The 16983-nt window shown below is 44.7% G+C and overlaps 1 protein-coding gene across 2 annotated transcripts in view; it reads left to right on the top strand.

Moving 5' to 3' along the window:
* Positions 1–16983, top strand: part of pomt2 (protein-O-mannosyltransferase 2) — a 215986-nt gene that overhangs the window by 8887 nt on the left and 190116 nt on the right. For both annotated transcript variants that reach the window (XR_013888529.1, XM_080202117.1), the window contains exon 2: positions 1978–2062. Coding sequence is in view for 1 of the 2 variants with exons in the window: in XM_080202117.1 (XP_080058243.1) it covers positions 1978–2062 (85 nt within the window). In the remaining variant the exon portion in view is untranslated. The remainder of the gene's footprint in view (positions 1–1977; positions 2063–16983) is intronic.

Here is a 16983-nt window from a genome sequence, read left to right on the forward strand (position 1 = left end):
CACATACACCTAGATCCCTCTGTTCATCCACACTATTCAAAGTCCTCCCGTTAGCCCTATACTCAACACATCTGTTATTCCTACCGAAATGAATTACCTCACACTTCTCCACATTAAACTCCATCCGCCACCTCGATTAGTGGGCTGGTGAATGACAGATGGAGTTTAATTTAGATAAATGTGAGGTAGTGCATTTCGGTAGCTTGAACCAGGGCAGAACTTCCTCAGTTTATGGTAAGACATTGAGGAGAGTTATAGAACTCGGAGTACAGGTTCATAGCTTCTTGAAACTGGAGTCACAGGTGGACAGGGTGGTGATTAAAGCATTCGGCATGCTTGGTTTCATTGGTCAGAACATTGAATACAGGGATGCCTTGTTGAAGTTGTACAAGGCATTGGTAAGGCCACACTTGGAATACTATGTACTGTTCTGGTCACCCTATTATAGAAAGAATATGATGAAACTAGAAGGAGTGTAGAAAAGATTTACTAGAATGCTACTGGGACTTGATGGTTTGAATTATAAGGAAAGGCTGGATAGACTGGGACTTTTTCCCTGGAGAATAGGAAGCTTAGGGGTGATCTTATAGAGGTCTATAAAATAATGAAGGGCAGAGATCAGCTAGATAGTCAACATCTTTTTCCAAAAGTAAGGCAGTCTAAAACTGGAGGATATAGATTTAAGGTGAGAGGGGAGAGATACATGAGGATTTAAGAGGCAGTTTTTTCACGCAGAGGGAGAAGAGTGTCTGGAACAAGCTGCCACAGGTAGTAGTAGAGATGCGTACAATTTTGTCTTTTAAAAGGCATTTAGACAGTTATATGGGTAAAATTGCTATAGAGGGCATTTGGGGCTAACTTAATGGTAAAAGCTGGATAGTATGGAAAGGCCTATTTTCATGCTGTAAACCTCTGATTCAATAACATGATAGAAGGTAGAACATTACAGCGCAGCACAGGCCCTTCGGCCCTCGGTGATAGGACGTGGTTTCCACCAGGCCTCTGTGGTGGTCAATCCTACCGATACTGTTATGGACAAGATGCATCTACAGCACATGGGTTAGTGAGGATGGGAGTCAAGTTATTTTTTCCCTTTCCACTTTCTGCAGACTTGTTCTAGCAGATATGTCCTTTGGGACCTGGACAACTTAGTCCCTACCTTGCCACTTCAGTCTGTGGGAGTAAATCTTTTACTTGTTCAGCTATACATGTACACGGAAATACTGACTGTACGTTGCCAAGTAGCAATGATTAGTTGTGTAATGTACAATGTCAGGTAGTACTTGACTTTGCGACGTTCAAGTTGCAACAAACAGCACTTTTGACATTTATAGATTTGTACCCTGCTTCTGCTTTATAATTCTGGCTTCAGCAGTACGATGGTCCATGCTACCCATTTGAAATATTTTTGGATCACTCACCCCAAGTGAGCTGCGAAAGTGGAGAAGCCCTGTCACATTTTCCCAGAAAAAATTCGGACCTTACAGCGCAGAGTTATGGGGATAGAGACAGAGGAGATGATGGATGGATAGGGAGCAGTGGAGCGGGAGAGCCAGTGCTATATGTTGGGATTTTGTGGATTATTTTAGACAAACACTTGCACAAAAACATATGAGCACTGCATACATGCCAGCACCCTTCTGGCCTATCCATGTGGTTTAATCCTCTTCATTGACTTGTTGGCTCACAAATGGCTTCAGACAAGTGGCTTAGTACCACCCGGGACCACCAAACAGATGCACAAGAAGACCTGAAGGACTGAACATTAATATGTGTTCATGAACCAGTCATCCACTGTACCTATGGGAAAACTGATTCTGACTTTTGACGTTTCGATTCACAATAGGTTCCTGAAAACCATGTCATGTCATAAGTCCAAGGACAGGCTATATTTGCTGCACAAATTGTTCTAATGATTAATCCCTGGAAGAGAACAATGTATTCAAAATCCTGTGTCATGTTTTTATTTCTTTGCAGTTGGGATGAAACTCACTTTGGTAAAATGGGAAGTTACTATATCAACCAAACGTTTTTCTTTGATGTTCATCCTCCACTAGGCAAGGTAAGGATTCCCACGTATGTAGAAAATGAAAATAATAAAGAAGACTCACAGTAAAGAAATTTCTCCTTGCATCTCCGTGGGATGTAATAGTAACTGTCTTGTATTTGTGTTTTTGCATGCACCCATGAGTGGAAAAATGCCCTCATCTCTAATAAGAATATAAGAACTAGGAGCAGGAGCAGCAGTAGGTCATTTGGCCCTCAAGCCTGCTCCGCCGTTCAATAAGATCATGGCTGATCTTTTCATGGACTCAGCTCCACTTACCCACCCACTCACCACAACCCTTAATTCCTTTACGGTTCAAAAATTTATCTATTCTTGCCTTAAAAACATTCAATGAGGTAGCCTCAACTGCTTCACTGGACAAGGAATTCCACAGATTCACAACCCTTTGTTGTGAAGAAGTTCCTCCTCAACTCGGTCCTAAACTTGCTTCCCCTTATTTTGAGGCTACGCCCCCTAACTCTAGTTTCACTTGCCATTGGAAACAACTTCACTGCTTCTACCTTATCTATTCCCTTCATAATCTTAGATGTTTCTATAAAATCTTACCTCATTTTTCTGAACTCCAGTAAGTATAACCCCAGTCTACTCAGTTTCTCCTCATAAACCAATCCTCCCAACTCTGGAATCAACCTAGTGAATCTCCTCTGCACTCCCTCCAGTGCCACTTTCTCCACTTTCTCTGGAGTGCATCTGCTTCCATGCAAGGAGCGCAACGGGTAAGACAGACGAACTTAGGGCCTTAATGCTTATGTGGAATTTGGATGTGGTTGTGGTAACGGAGACAGGGTTAAAAGAAGGACAGGACTGGCAGCTGGTGAGACAGAGGAGGGGTAAAAGAGGTGGGGGAGTAGCGATGTTAGTTAGGGAGCATATTACAGTGGTGCAGAGGGTGGACACTTTAGAGGGGTCATATAATGAGTTGCTGTGGGTGGAGCTCAGAAACAGGAAGGGTGCAATCACTATGCTGGGAGTATATTACAGGCCACCCAACAGCCCATGGGAAGGGGAGGAACGGATATGTAAGGAGATTCTGGATAGGTGCAGAAAAAATAGGGTTGTTGTAGTGGGAGACTTTAATTTCCCTGGTATAGACTGGAAAGTGCTTAGGGCTGGGGGTCTGGACAGGGAGGAATTTGTAAAATGCGTACAGGAAGGTTCTTTGGAACAGAATGTAGATAGCCCAACTAGAGAGGGGGCTATACTGGACCTAGTTCTGGGAAATGAGCCCGGTCAGGTCGTCAAAGTTTCAGTAGGGGAACATGTGGCAAATAGTGACCACAATTCTGTTAACTTTAGGATAGTAATGGACAAGGATGAGTGTTGTCCTGCAGGTAGGATGCTAAATTGCGGAAAGGCTAACTATAGCCGGATTAGGCAGGAATTAGTGGCCATTGATTGGGAGAGGCTGTTCGAGGGTAAGTCCACGTCTGGCATGTGGGAGTCTTTTAAGGAACAGTTGATAAGGCTGTAGGACAGGCATGTGCCTGTAAAAAAGAAGGATAGGAAAGGTAGGATTCGAGAGCCGTGGATAACCAGGGATATTGAGGATCTGATCAAAAAGAAAAGAGAGGCATACAGGTCCTGGAAACTGAAAACAGACGGAGCGCTGGAAGAATACAGAGAGAGTAGGAAAGAACTCAAACGGGGAGTTAGAAGGGCAAAAAGAGGTCACGAAACGTTCTTGGCAGACAGGATTAAGGAGAATCCTGAGGCATTTTATTCATATGTTAGGAACAAAAGAGTTGTCAGAGAAAAAATCGGACCTCTCAGGGACAAAGGAGGGAAATTATGCTTAGAACCCAAGGGAATAGGGGGGATCCTAAATGAATACTTTGCATCAGTATTCACAAAGGAGAGGGATGTGGTGACGGGGAGTCTCTCAGAGGGAGGTGTTGACCTGTTGGAGAAAATCTCCATTGCAAAGGAGGAAGTGTTAGGTTTTTTAGGGAACATTAAAATGGACAAATCCCCAGGGCCAGATATCATCTATCCTAGACTGCTCAGGGAGACAAGAGATTAAATTGCCAGGCCTCTGACAGAAATCTTTGTCTCTTCATTGGACACAGGTGAGGTCCCAGATGATTGGAGGATAGTGAATGTGGTACCGTTATTTAAGAAGGGTAGCAGGCATAACCCTGGTAATTATAGGCTGGTGAGCTTGACATCCGTGGTAGTGAAATTGTTGAAGAGGATTCTTAGAGATAGGATGTGTGCACATTTAGGACAGAACAATCTCATTAGTGACAGACAGCATGGTTTTGTAAGAGGGAGGTCGTGCCTTAAAAATTTGGTGGAGTTTTTGAGGAGGTGACAAAAACAGTTGACGAAGGAAGGGGCATGGATGTCGTCTATATGGATTTCAGTAAGGCATTTGACAAAGTCCTTCATGGCAGGTTGGTGAGAAAGGTTAAGGCTCATGGGATACAAGGAGAGGTAGCTAGATGGGTAGAGAACTGGCTTGGCCACAGGAGACAGAGGGTATCAGTCGAAGGGTCTTTTTCCGGCTGGAGGTCTGTGACCAGTGGTGTTCTGCAGGGCTCTGTCTGCTATTTGTGTTATATATAAATGGTTTGGAAGAAGATGTAACTAGTGTGATCAGTAAGTTTGCAGATGACACAAAGATGGCTGGACTTGCTGATAGCGATGAACATTGTCGGACGATACAGCAGGATGTAGATATGCTGGAAAATTGGGCAGAGAAATGGCAGATGGAATTTAATCCAAATAGCTGCGAAGTGATGCATTTTGGAAGAACTAATGTAGGGGGGAGTTATACAATAAATGGCAGAACCATCAAGAGTATAGAAACACAGAGGGACCTAGGTGTGCAAGTCCACAAATCCTTGAAGGTGGCAGCACAGGTGGAGAAGGTGGTGAATGAGGCATATGGCATGCTTGCCTTTATAGGACAGGGTAGAGTATAAAAACTGGAGTCTGATGTTGTAGCTGTATAGAACGTTGGTTAGGCCACATTTGGAGTACTGCGTCCAGTTCTGGTCACCGCTCTACCACAAGGACGTGGAGGCTTTGGAGAGGAGGTTTTCCAGGATGTTGCCTGGTATGGAGGGTCTTAGCTATGAGGAGAGATTGGGTAAACTGGGGTTGTTCTCCCTGGAAAGACAGAGAATGAGGGGAGACCTGATAGAGGTATACAAAATCATGAAGGGTATAGATAGGGTGAACAATCGGAAGCTTTTTCCCAGGTCAGAGGTGACGATCGTGAGGGTCACAGGCTCAAGGTGAGAGGGGCGAGGTTTAACTCAGGTATCAGAGGGACTTTTTTTATACAGAGGGTGGTGGGGGCCTGGAATGCACTGCCATATAGGGTGGTGGAGACGGACACACTGGGATCGTTTAAGACTTACCTGGATAGTCACATGAGCAGCCTGGGAATGGAGGGATACGAACGAATGGTCTAGTTGAACCAATGAGCGGCACAGGCTTGGAGGGCCGAAGGGCCTGTTGCCTGTGCTGTACTGTTCTTTGTTCTAAGGAGACCAAAACTGTACACTGTACTCCAAGTGTGGCCTCACCTGCACCTTATACAGCTGTAACACAATCTCGCTGTTTTTAAAGTCCATCCCTCTTGCAATGAAGGACAAAATTCCATTTGCCTTCTTAATTACCTGCTGCACCTGCAAACCAACTCCTTGAGATTCCTGCACAAGGACACCCAGTCCCTCTGCACAGCAGCATGCTGCAATTTTTTACCATTTAAATAATAGTTCATTTTGGATGATCAACATTATACTCCATCTGCCAGACCCTTGCCCATTCGCTCAGACTATCTGTATCCCTTTGCAGACTTTCAGTATCCTTTGCACACTTTGCTCTTTCACCCATCTTAGTGTCACCTGTGAATTTTGACACATTACACTTAGATGATTTGGAGTTGGGGACTATGTAAATCCCAAGGAATTGCAGTCCCAATACTGATCCCTGTGGCACACCACTAGTCCCTGCTCACCAACCAAAAAAACACTCATTTACCCCCACTCTTTGCTTTCTGTTAACCAATCCTCTATCCATGCTAATATATTACCCGTAACACCTTGTACCTTTGTCTTATGCAGTAGCCTTTGCTGCTGCACCTTGTCAAATGTCTTCTGGAAATCCAGATGCACCACATCCACAGGTTCCCCATTGTCTACTGCACATGTAAAGTTCTCAAATTCCACCAAATTGGTCAAATATGACCTTCCCTTCATGAACCGATGCTGCGTTTTAACAATGTCTAATCCATTGCTAATAAAGAACAAAGAACATTACAGCACAGGAGTAGACTCTTCGGCCCTCCAAGCCTGCATCGACCATGCTGTCCACCTGAACTAAAACCTCCTACCCTTCCAGCGACCATATCCCTCTGTTTCCATCCTATTCACGTATTTGTCCAGTCGCCCCTGAAGAATCACTATCGTATCTGCATCCACTACTCCCTTAGCAGCAATTTCCAGGCATCCACCACCCTCTGTGTATAAAAAAAACTTGCTTGCCTCATATGTCTCCTTTAAACCTTGCTCCTCACACCTTACACCTCTGCCCCTGAGTAATTGTCTCTTCCACCCTGGGAAAAAGCTTCTGACTATCTACTCTGTCCATGCCCCTCATAATCTTGTAGATTTCTGTCAGGTCATTGTCATTCCATTGAAAACAAACCAAGTTTCTCCAACCTCTCCTCAAACTTAATGCCCTCCATATCAGGCAACCTCCTGGTAGATCTTGTCTGTACCCTCTCCTAAGCCACCACATCCTTCTGGTAGTGCAGTGCCTAGAATTGAATGCTATATTCCAAGTGTGGCTGAACCAAAGTTCTATAAAGCTGCAACATGACTTGTCAGTTTTTAACTCAGTGTCCCTGCTGATGAAGGCAAGCATGCCATATGCCTTCTTGGCTATCTTCTCCTACTGCATTGCCACATTCAGTGACCTGTACACCCAATCCCTCTGTCTATCAATACTCTTGAGGGTTCTGCCAATTACAGTACATTTCCCATCTGTATTAGACCTTCCAAAATGCATTACATCACATTTGTCCAGATTAAACTCCATCTGCCATCTCTCTGGCCAAGACTCCAACCGAGCTATATCCTGCTATATTCTCTGATGGTCCTCATTGCTATCTGCATTTCCACCAACCTTGATGACGTCCACAAACTTACCAATCAAACCAGTTACATATACGGCAAAGGTCCCAACCGTGATCCCCGAGGAATGCCACTAGTCGCAGCCTTCCGTTCAGAAACGCACCCTTCCCCTGCTAACCTCTGTCTTCTATGATCAAGCCAGTTCTGTATCCACCTTGCCAGCTCACCTCTAATCCCGTCCGATTTCACCTTCTGCATCAGTTTGCCATGAAGGACCTAGTCAAACGCCTTACTGAAGTCCATGTAGACAACATCCACTGCCCTACCCATATCAATCATCATCACTTCCTTGAAAAGTTCAGTCAAGTTAGTGAGACATGACCTCCCCTTCACAAAACCATGTTGCCTCGCTGATGTATTTCCAAGTGGGAGTAAATCCTGCCTCAAAGAATCCTTCAATAATTTCCCTGGCACTGACATAAACCTCACCAGCCTATAATTACCTGGATTATCCTTGCTACCCTTCTTAAACAAAAAGGAACAACATTGGCTATTTTCCAACCTTCTGGGACTTCCCCTATAGTCGATGAGGATACAAAGATTTTTCACAAGGCCCCAGCAATTTCCCCCCTTGCCTCTCACTATTCTGGGGTATATTCCATCAGGCTCTGGGGACTTGTCTACCTTAATGTTTTTCAGGATCCCCAATTCATTCTCCTTTTGATTTCAACATGAGTCGAACTGTCTGCACATCCTTCCCCAGACTCACAATCCACCAAGCCCTTCTCTTTGGTGAATGTTAATGCAAAGTACTCGTTTAACACCTCACCCATTTCATCTGGCTCCAAGCATATATTTCATTCCCTATTCTTGAGTGGGCCAACCCCCTCCCTGGCTACCCTTTTACTCTTTATATATGTATAAAAAGCCTTGGGATTTTCCTTAATCCTGTTGGCCATTGGTTTTTCGTGATCCCTTTTAGCCTTTCTAACTCCCTGTTTAAGTTTCTTTTGACTTTCCTTGCATTCCTTGTTCCACACTTGCTTCGTGTGTTCTGAGCCTCCTAGCCTTGCCAAATATTTCCTTTTTCTTTTTGACTAGGCTCACAATATCTCTTGTTATCCAAGGTTCCTGAAATTGCCATACTTATCCTTTATCCTTACCAGAATATGCTGGTTCTGAATTCCTATCAATTTACATTTGAAAGCCTCCCACATGCCACTTGTTGATTTGCCTTCAAAATCTGTCGATCTACATTCTTCAGTTAGAACATAGAACATAGAACATTACAGCGCGGAACAGGCCCTTCGGCCCACAATGTTGCGCCGACCAGTCTTATTTTTAAAAAAAAAACATTGACCCACTAATCTAAACCACTCCTTTTTCGTCCATAAACCTATCCACCAATCTCTTAAACGCCCCCAAACTAGGCGCATTTACAACTGCAGCAGGCAGGGCATTCCAGTCCCTCACCACCCTCTGGGTAAAGAACCTGCCCCTGACATCCGTCCTATAACTACCCCCCCTTAATTTAAAGCCATGCCCCCTCGTGCTAGATTTCTCCATCCGAGGAAACAGGCTATCACCATCCACCCTATCTAAACCTCTAATCATCTTATATGTTTCTATAAGATCCCCTCTTAGCCGCCTTCTTTCCAGTGAAAACAACCCCAAATCCCTCAGTCTCTCCTCATAGGACCTCCCCTGCATACCAGGCAACATCCTGGTAAACCTCCTCTGCACCCTCTCCAAAGCCTCCACATCCTTCCTGTAATGTGGGGACCAGAACTGCACACAGTACTCCAAGTGCGGCCGCACCAGAGTTGTGTACAGTTGCAACATGACGCTGCGACTCCTAAATTCAATCCCCCTACCAATAAACGCCAAGACACCGTATGCCTTCTTAACAACCTTATCTACTTGATTCCCAACTTTCAGGGATCTATGTACACATACACCTAGATCCCTCTGCTCCTCCACTCTATTCAAAGTCCTCCCGTTAGCCCTATACTCAACACATCTGTTATTCCTACCGAAATGGATTACCTCACACTTCTCCGCATTAAACTCCATCCGCCACCTCGCGGCCCAGCTCTGCAACCTGTCCAAGTCACCCTGCAAACTTCGACACCCTTCCTCACAATCTACCACACCTCCGACTTTGGTGTCATCAGCAAACTTACTAATCCACCCAACTATACCCTCATCCAGATCATTAATAAAGATTACGAACAGCAGTGGCCCCAAAACAGATCCCTGAGGCACACCACTCGTAACCGAACTCCATGATGAATAATTACCATCAACCACCACCCTCTGTCTCCTATCTGCTAACCAATTCCTGATCCAAGTACCTAAATTACCACCAATCCCATACATCTGCATTTTCTGCAGAAGCATACCATGGTGAACCTTATCAAACGCCTTACTAAAATCCATATATACCACATCTACTGCCTTACCCCTATCCACCTCTTTGGTCACCTTCTCAAAGAACTCAGTTCCTGCCTAATATTGTTTTAATTAGCCTTCCTCCATTTTAGCACCCTCAACTGAGGGCTACACTTATCTTCATCCATCAGTACCTTTAAAGCTTACTGAATTGTCGTCACTGTCCTGAACTGCTGCCCTACTAAAACGTTGACCACCTGGCCAGGCTCATTCCCCAATACCAGGCCCGGTACAGCCCCTTCCCTACTTGGAGCATCTACATACTGTGTGAAGAAGCCCTCCTTAAAACTCTGCCCCATCTACGCCCCTAGCACTAAGTGAGTCCCAGTCAATATAGGGGAAGTTAAAATCACCAACCACAACAACCCTGTTATTTTTGCATCTTGCTAAAATCTGCCTACATATCTGTTCCTCTATCTCCCGCAGGCTGTTGGGAGACCTACAGTAAACCCCAAATGTTGTGACTACACCGTTCCTATTCTACCCATATTGCCTTGCTGTATGAACCCTCCGAGGTGTCCTCCCGCAGTATAGTTGTGATATTCTCCTTAACTAGTAGTGCAACTCCCCCATCCCTTTTATCCTGCCTGAAATATCTGTATCCTGGAACGAATAAGCTGCCAATCCTGTCCGTCCCTTAACCAAGTCCCTGTAATAGCAACAACATCATAGCTCCTAGTACTAATCCAAGCTTGTTAAATTCATCTGCCTTATCTGTTACACTTCTTGCATTGAAACAAATGCACTTCAGTCCACCAGACCCTATTTGATTAGCAAACACACCCTGCCTGCTCTTCCTCTGAGTCTTACTGGCCCTATTCTGTAGTTCCCCTTCAGTTAATTCATCTCTGCTTTTGTTCCCACCTCCAGTCAAACTAGTTTAAATCCTCCCGTAATAATATTAAAGATCTTTAGATTTTCTCTTTTCTGAAGACTGAAGCCCTAACCTGCTTAGTGTATCATAATGGCTGTAATCTCAGTTTTGATACAGCATAGATGAAGTGTTTATAGCGTTTTTAGGATAGTTTTTTAGGACAGCATGTTCTGAAGACCATCACAGAGCAGACTATACTAGATTGGTATTGTGCAATGTGATAGGATTAATTGATAATCTCCAAGTGATGGCACCTTTGGGTAGCAGCGATCATAATATGGTTGAATTTTGCATTAAATCTGAGTGAGAGAAGAATGCATCCAAGTCTGGTAATTTTAACTTGAATAAGGGCAATTATGACAGCAAGAAAGCAGAGCTAACAAGTGAGCTGGCAAATGTGCTTAAGGAGCATATTGACAGGGGTTTAATGGCAGACACTTAAAAGGATATTTCCGAATACACAATAGATAGATTCATATGAGAAAGAAAAATCCTAAGGGGAGGCCCATCATCTGTGGTTAATTAAAACGTTGAAGACAGTACACAACTTGAAGAAAAAAAAGTAGGGAGGTCTTGCTGCAGCTGTATAGGGCATTGGTGAGGCCGCAGCTGGAGTACTGTGTGCAGTTTTGGGCGCCGCACCTGCGCAAGGATATTTTGGCCCTGGAGGGAGTGCAGAGGAGGTTTACTAGGCTGATACCGGAGTTGAGGGGATTGAGCTATGAGGAGAGGCTGAATAAACTAGGCTTGTACTCGTTAGAGTTTAGAAGAATGAGGGGAGATCTCATTGAGACGTATAAGATGATGAATGGGATGGATAGGATAGAGGTGGAGAGACTCTTCCCGCTCAAAAAAGACAGTAGGACTAGGGGGCACAGCCTCAAGATAAAGGGGAGGCGGTTTAGAACGGAGTTGAGGAGGAACTTCTTCACTCAAAGGGTGGTGAATCTCTGGAATTCTCTGCCCGTTGAAGTGGTGGAGGCTGCCTCGCTAAATATTTTTAAGAAGCGGGTTGATGGGTTCTTGATAAGAGAGGGGATTAAGGGTTATGGGGAGAGGGCGGGAAAGTGGAACTGAGCCACAACAGATCAGCCATGATCTTATTGAATGGCGGGGCAGGCTCGAAGGGCTAGATGGCCTACTCCTGCTCCTATTTCTTATGTTCTTATGTTCTTATGTTCAAAGATGAATGACGGGTCCGAAGATTGGGAAAATATAAAGAACATCAAAGAATGACAAAGTGATTGATAAGGAGGGAGAAACTAGAATACGAGAAGGCTAGCCAGTAATAAAAAGGTGGACAGTCAGAGTTTCTATAGATATTTAAATAAAAAAAGCAGATAAAGTGAGCATCGATCCTATAGAATGTGAGTCTGGAGAATTGCTAATGGAAAGTAGAGATGTGGCAGATGTAACATCCCATAAATAGCTGTAAGTCAGGAAATGGGAGGGCTGGAGGAACTCGGGGAAAATTACAATCACCAGGGAAGTGGTATTGGGCTAATTGTTGGGTCTGCAGACTGACAAATCTGGGTCAAGATGGGCTTCACCCTAAGTCCTTGAAAGAAGTGACGAATAAGATAGTTGATGCATTGGTTTTAATTTTCCAAAAGTTCCTATATTTGGGGAAGGTTCCATTAGATTACAAAATAATAAATGTAACATCTTTATTCAAAAAAGGAGGGAGACAGAAAGCAGGATATTATAGGCCAGTTAGCTTAACATCTATTATAGGGAAAATGTTAGAAGCTATTTGCTATCTGTTTAAAAGGATTGAAAGCTACTTTCAGAACTGTTCACATGATTCGATGATGATGTTGTTAGGGTGTTGCAGACTGCTGTTTTATTTTCAGTTTGTACTCTGTGCAGTACAAAGAACATCTTTTCCCATAAGCCTGTTGTAAGTTAGTTTGAATACTTTATTTTCCTTTTGTTAATGCCCACAACCCCTAATATAGTGATGACATTGCGGAAAAAGAATTGGCAGTGAATTGGGATTTTGTTTTGATAACATCAAGAAAAGATCCTAAGTAGAAGAAACAATCATTGCGAGCCCTGACACTTCAAATATTAGAAGCAACAACAGGATTAAAGATTGAAGTGCCGGTGCAGGAAGACAAGTAAGAAAAAGCTTTCTGTGGTTTTGAGAGAGGGAATTTTTCTGATCAGATAAGGATAAAATTCCTGGCAGTATCTTGCTCATTTCAAGAATTGGTGATTTTACTGTGCAGCTGGATCATTTTAAAATAAAAATACATCAAGTCAACAGTTTCCAGGCTAAGAAGGGGAGTACTGGACAGAGAGTTTAAAAAATAGACTAAGCAGTCTCAAGTTGCATGTGCCTGCAAGAGAAATGGCAGGTCCATTAGAAAGAAATCCCACAACACCAGCTTAAAATCCAACAAGTTTATTTGTAGCAAAAGCACAAGCTTTCGGAACAGGCTGTCCCTTCGCCAGAATATGTATACATCCTATCTCTAAGAATCCTCTGCAACAACTTCCTTACCACGGACGTCAAGCTCACCGGCTTATAATTACCCAGGTTATCCCTGCTACCCTTCTTAAATAACAGTACCACATTCGCTATCCTCCAATCCTCTGGGACCTCACCTGTGTCCAGTGAAGAGACAAAGATTTCTGTCAGAGGCCCAGCAATTCCATCTCTTGTCTCCCTGAGCAGTCTAGGATAGATGCCATCAGGCCCTGGGGATTTATCAGTTTTAATGTTCCCTAAAAAACCTAACACTTTCTCCTTGTAATGGAGATTCTCTCTAACGGGTCAACATCTGCCTCTGAGACACTCCCAGTCAACACGTCCCTCTCCTTTGTGAATACTGATGCAAAGTGTTCATTTAGGATCTCCCCTATTCCCTTGGGTTCTAAGCATAATTTCCCTCCTTTGTCCCTGAGGGGTCCTTTTTTTTCCATGACAACTCTTTTGTTCCTAACATGAATAAAATGCCTTAGGATTCTCCTTAATCCTGATTGCCAAGAACATTTCATGACCTCTTTTTGCCCTTCTAACTCCCCGTTTGAGTTCTTTCCTATTCTGTCTGTATTCCTCCAGAGCTACATCTGTTTTTATTTGCCTGGCCCTAACATACGTCTCTCTTTTCTTTTTGATCAGATCCTCAATATCCCTGGTTATCCACGGCTCTCGAATCCTACCTTTCCTATCCTTCCTTTTTACAGGCACATGCCTGTCCTGCAGCCTTATCAACTGTTCCTTAAAAGACTCCCACATGCCAGACGTGGACTTACCCTCGAACAGCCTCTCCCAATCAACAGCCACTAATTCCTGTCTAATCAGGCTATAGTTAGCCTTTCCGCAATTTAGCATCCTACCATTACTATCCTAAAGTTAACAGAATTGTGGTCACTATTTGCCACATGTTCCCCTACTGAAACTTTGACGACCTGACCGGGCTCATTTCCCAGAACTAGGTCCAGTATAGCCCCCTCTCTAGCAGGGCTATCTACATTCTGTTCCAAAGAACCTTCCTGTACGCATTTTACAAATTCCTCCCTGTCCAGACCCCCAGCCCTAAGCACTTTCCAGCCTATATCAGGGAAATTAAAGTCTCCCACTACAACAACCCTATTTTTTCTGCACCTATCTAGAATCTCCATGCATATCCGTTCCTCCACTTCCCGTGGGCTGTTGGGTAGCCTGTAGTATACCCCCAGCATAGTGATTGCACCCTTCCTGTTTCTGAGCTCCACCCACAGTGACTCATTATATGACCCCTCTAAAGTGTCCACCCTCTGCACCACTGTAATATGCTCCCTAACTAATATCGCTACTCCCCCACCTCTTTTTGCCCCTCCTCTGCTTTGCCTAAAACACTTATACCCTGGAATATTCAGCTGCCAGTCGGGTAGGTGACGTTAAGAGGCCTAAAGTTAAGGAGAGGGTACGGGTAAGGGTAGAGGCCGAGGATGTCCCAATAATAAAGGGAGTAGGGGGCGTGAGTATGGTTGGTGGCGTTCCGGCAAATAGGGTCCGGGTGAAGGCTGGGATGAAGGCTCTTTATCCGAATGCACGATGCATTCGGAATAAAGTGGATGAGCTGGTGGCGCAGATCAGCACAAATGGATATGATCTGGTGGCCATTACAGAGACGTGGCTGCAAGGTGACTGGGACTGGGAGCTGTATGTCCAGGGGTATCAAGTGTTTAGGAAGGATAGGCGGGAGGGAAAAGGAGGGGGGGCGTAGCTCTGCTGATTAAGGATAGCATCAGGGTGGTAGCAAGGGATGATATTGGAGCCAAAGAGCAGAAAGTGGAATCGTTGTGGGTGGAGATTAGGAACAGCAAAGGGAGGAAGACGCTGGTGGGTGTCGTCTATAGGCCCCCGAATAATGATCTGGAGGTGGGGCAGGCTGTTGCCGCACTTATTTGCGCTTTGTGCAGGAATGGGACAGCAGTAATTATGGGGGATTTCAATCTGCATATTGATTGGTCGACCATGTTGGACGTGGTGGGCTCGAGGAGGAGTTCTTGGAATGCTGCCGGGATGGTTTCCTTGAACAGTGTGTGTTGGAGCCGACGAGGGAGTGAGCTATCTTGGATCTGGTGCTATGTAATGAGGCGGGTAGAATCAGGGACCTTGCGGTGAAGGATCCTCTTGGGGAGAGTGATCATTATATGGTGGCATTTCTGGTGCAGATGGAGGAGGACAAAGTGGGTTCCCGGACACATGTCCTTTAGAACATAGAACATTACAGCGCAGAACAGGCCCTTCGGCCCACGATGTTGCGCCGACCAGTTTTTTTAAAAAAAAACACTGACCCCCTAATCTAAACCAATCCCTTTTCGTCCATAAACCTATCCACAGATCTCTTAAACGCCCCCAAACTAGGCGCATTTACAACCGCAGCAGACAGGGCATTCCAATCCCTCACCACCCTCTGGGTAAAGAACCTACCCCTGACATCCGTCCTATAACTACCACCCCTTAATTTAAAGCCGTGCCCCCTCATGCTAGCTTTCTCCATCCGAGGAAAAAGGCTATCACTATCCACCCTATCTAAACCTCTAATCATCTTATATGTTTCAATAAGATCCCCTCTTAGCCTCCTTCTTTCCAGCGAAAACAACCCCAAATCCCTCAGTCTCTCCTCATAGGACCTCCCCTCCATACCAGGCAACATCCTGGTAAACCTCCTGTGCACCCTCTCCAAAGCCTCCACGTCCTTCCTGTAGTGTGGGGACCAGAACTGCACACAGTACTCCAAGTGCGGCCGCACTAGAGTTGTGTACAGTTGCAACATGACGCTGCGACTCCTAAATTCAATCCCCCTACCAATAAACGCCAAGACACCGTATGCCTTCTTAACAACCTTATCCACTTGATTCCCAACTTTCAGGGATCTATGTACACATACACCTAGATCCCTCTGCTCCTCCACACTATTCAAAGTCCTCCCGTTAGCCCTATACTCAACACATCTGTTACTCCTACCGAAATGAATTACCTCACACTTCTCTGCATTAAACTCCATCCGCCACCTCTCGGCCCAGCTCTGCAACCTGTCTAAGTCACCCTGCAAACTATGACACCCTTCCTCACAATCTACCACACCTCCGACTTTGGTGTCATCAGCAAATTTACTAATCCACCCAACTATACCCTCATCCAGATCATTAATAAAAATTACAAACAGCAGTGGCCCCAAAACAGATCCCTGAGGCACACCACTCGTAACCGAACTCCATGACGAATATTCACCATCAACCACCACCCTCTGTCTCCTATCTGCTAGCCAATTCCTGATCCAAGTACCTAGATTACCCCCAATCCCATACATCTGCATTTTCTGCAGAAGCCTACCATGGTGAACCTTATCAAACGCCTTACTAAAATCTATATATACCACGTCAACTGCCTTACCCCTATCCACCTCTTTGGTCACATTCTCAAAGAACTCAATAAGGTTAGTAAGGCACGACCTACCTGCTACAAAACCATGCTGACTGTCTCTAATCAATTCATTACTCTCCAGATAACTATAAATCCTATCCCTAATAATTCTTTCTGAAACCTTGCCCACAACAGAAGTAAGACTCACTGGTCTATAATTCCCGGGGAAGTCTCTGTTCCCCTTCTTAAACAGTGGGACAACATTCGCTGTCCTCCAATCTTCCGGTACTATACCAGAGACCAACGATGACCTGAAGATCAGAGTCAGAGGCTCTGCAATCACCTCTTTAGCCTTCCAGAGAATCCTAGGGTAAATCCCGTCTGGACCAGGGGACTTATCTATTTTCAAGCCCTCTAGAATATCCAGCACATCCCCGGTATCAACTGCAATACTTTCTATTTTACACCCCTGCACCCCAGTGTCCTCCTCAGCTACATTCATGTCCCCCTGTGTGAACACCGAAGAGAAATATTGGTTCAATGCCTCTCCAATCTCTCCCGGTTCCACACACAACTTCCCTCTACTGTCTATAACTGGCCCTAATCTTGCCCTAACCAACCTTCTGTTCTTGACATACCTATA

This window comes from Carcharhinus amblyrhynchos, chromosome 14, assembly GCF_965287045.1.
Source record: "Carcharhinus amblyrhynchos chromosome 14, sCarAmb.v2.hapA, whole genome shotgun sequence".
NCBI classification, from domain to species: domain Eukaryota; kingdom Metazoa; phylum Chordata; class Chondrichthyes; order Carcharhiniformes; family Carcharhinidae; genus Carcharhinus; species Carcharhinus amblyrhynchos.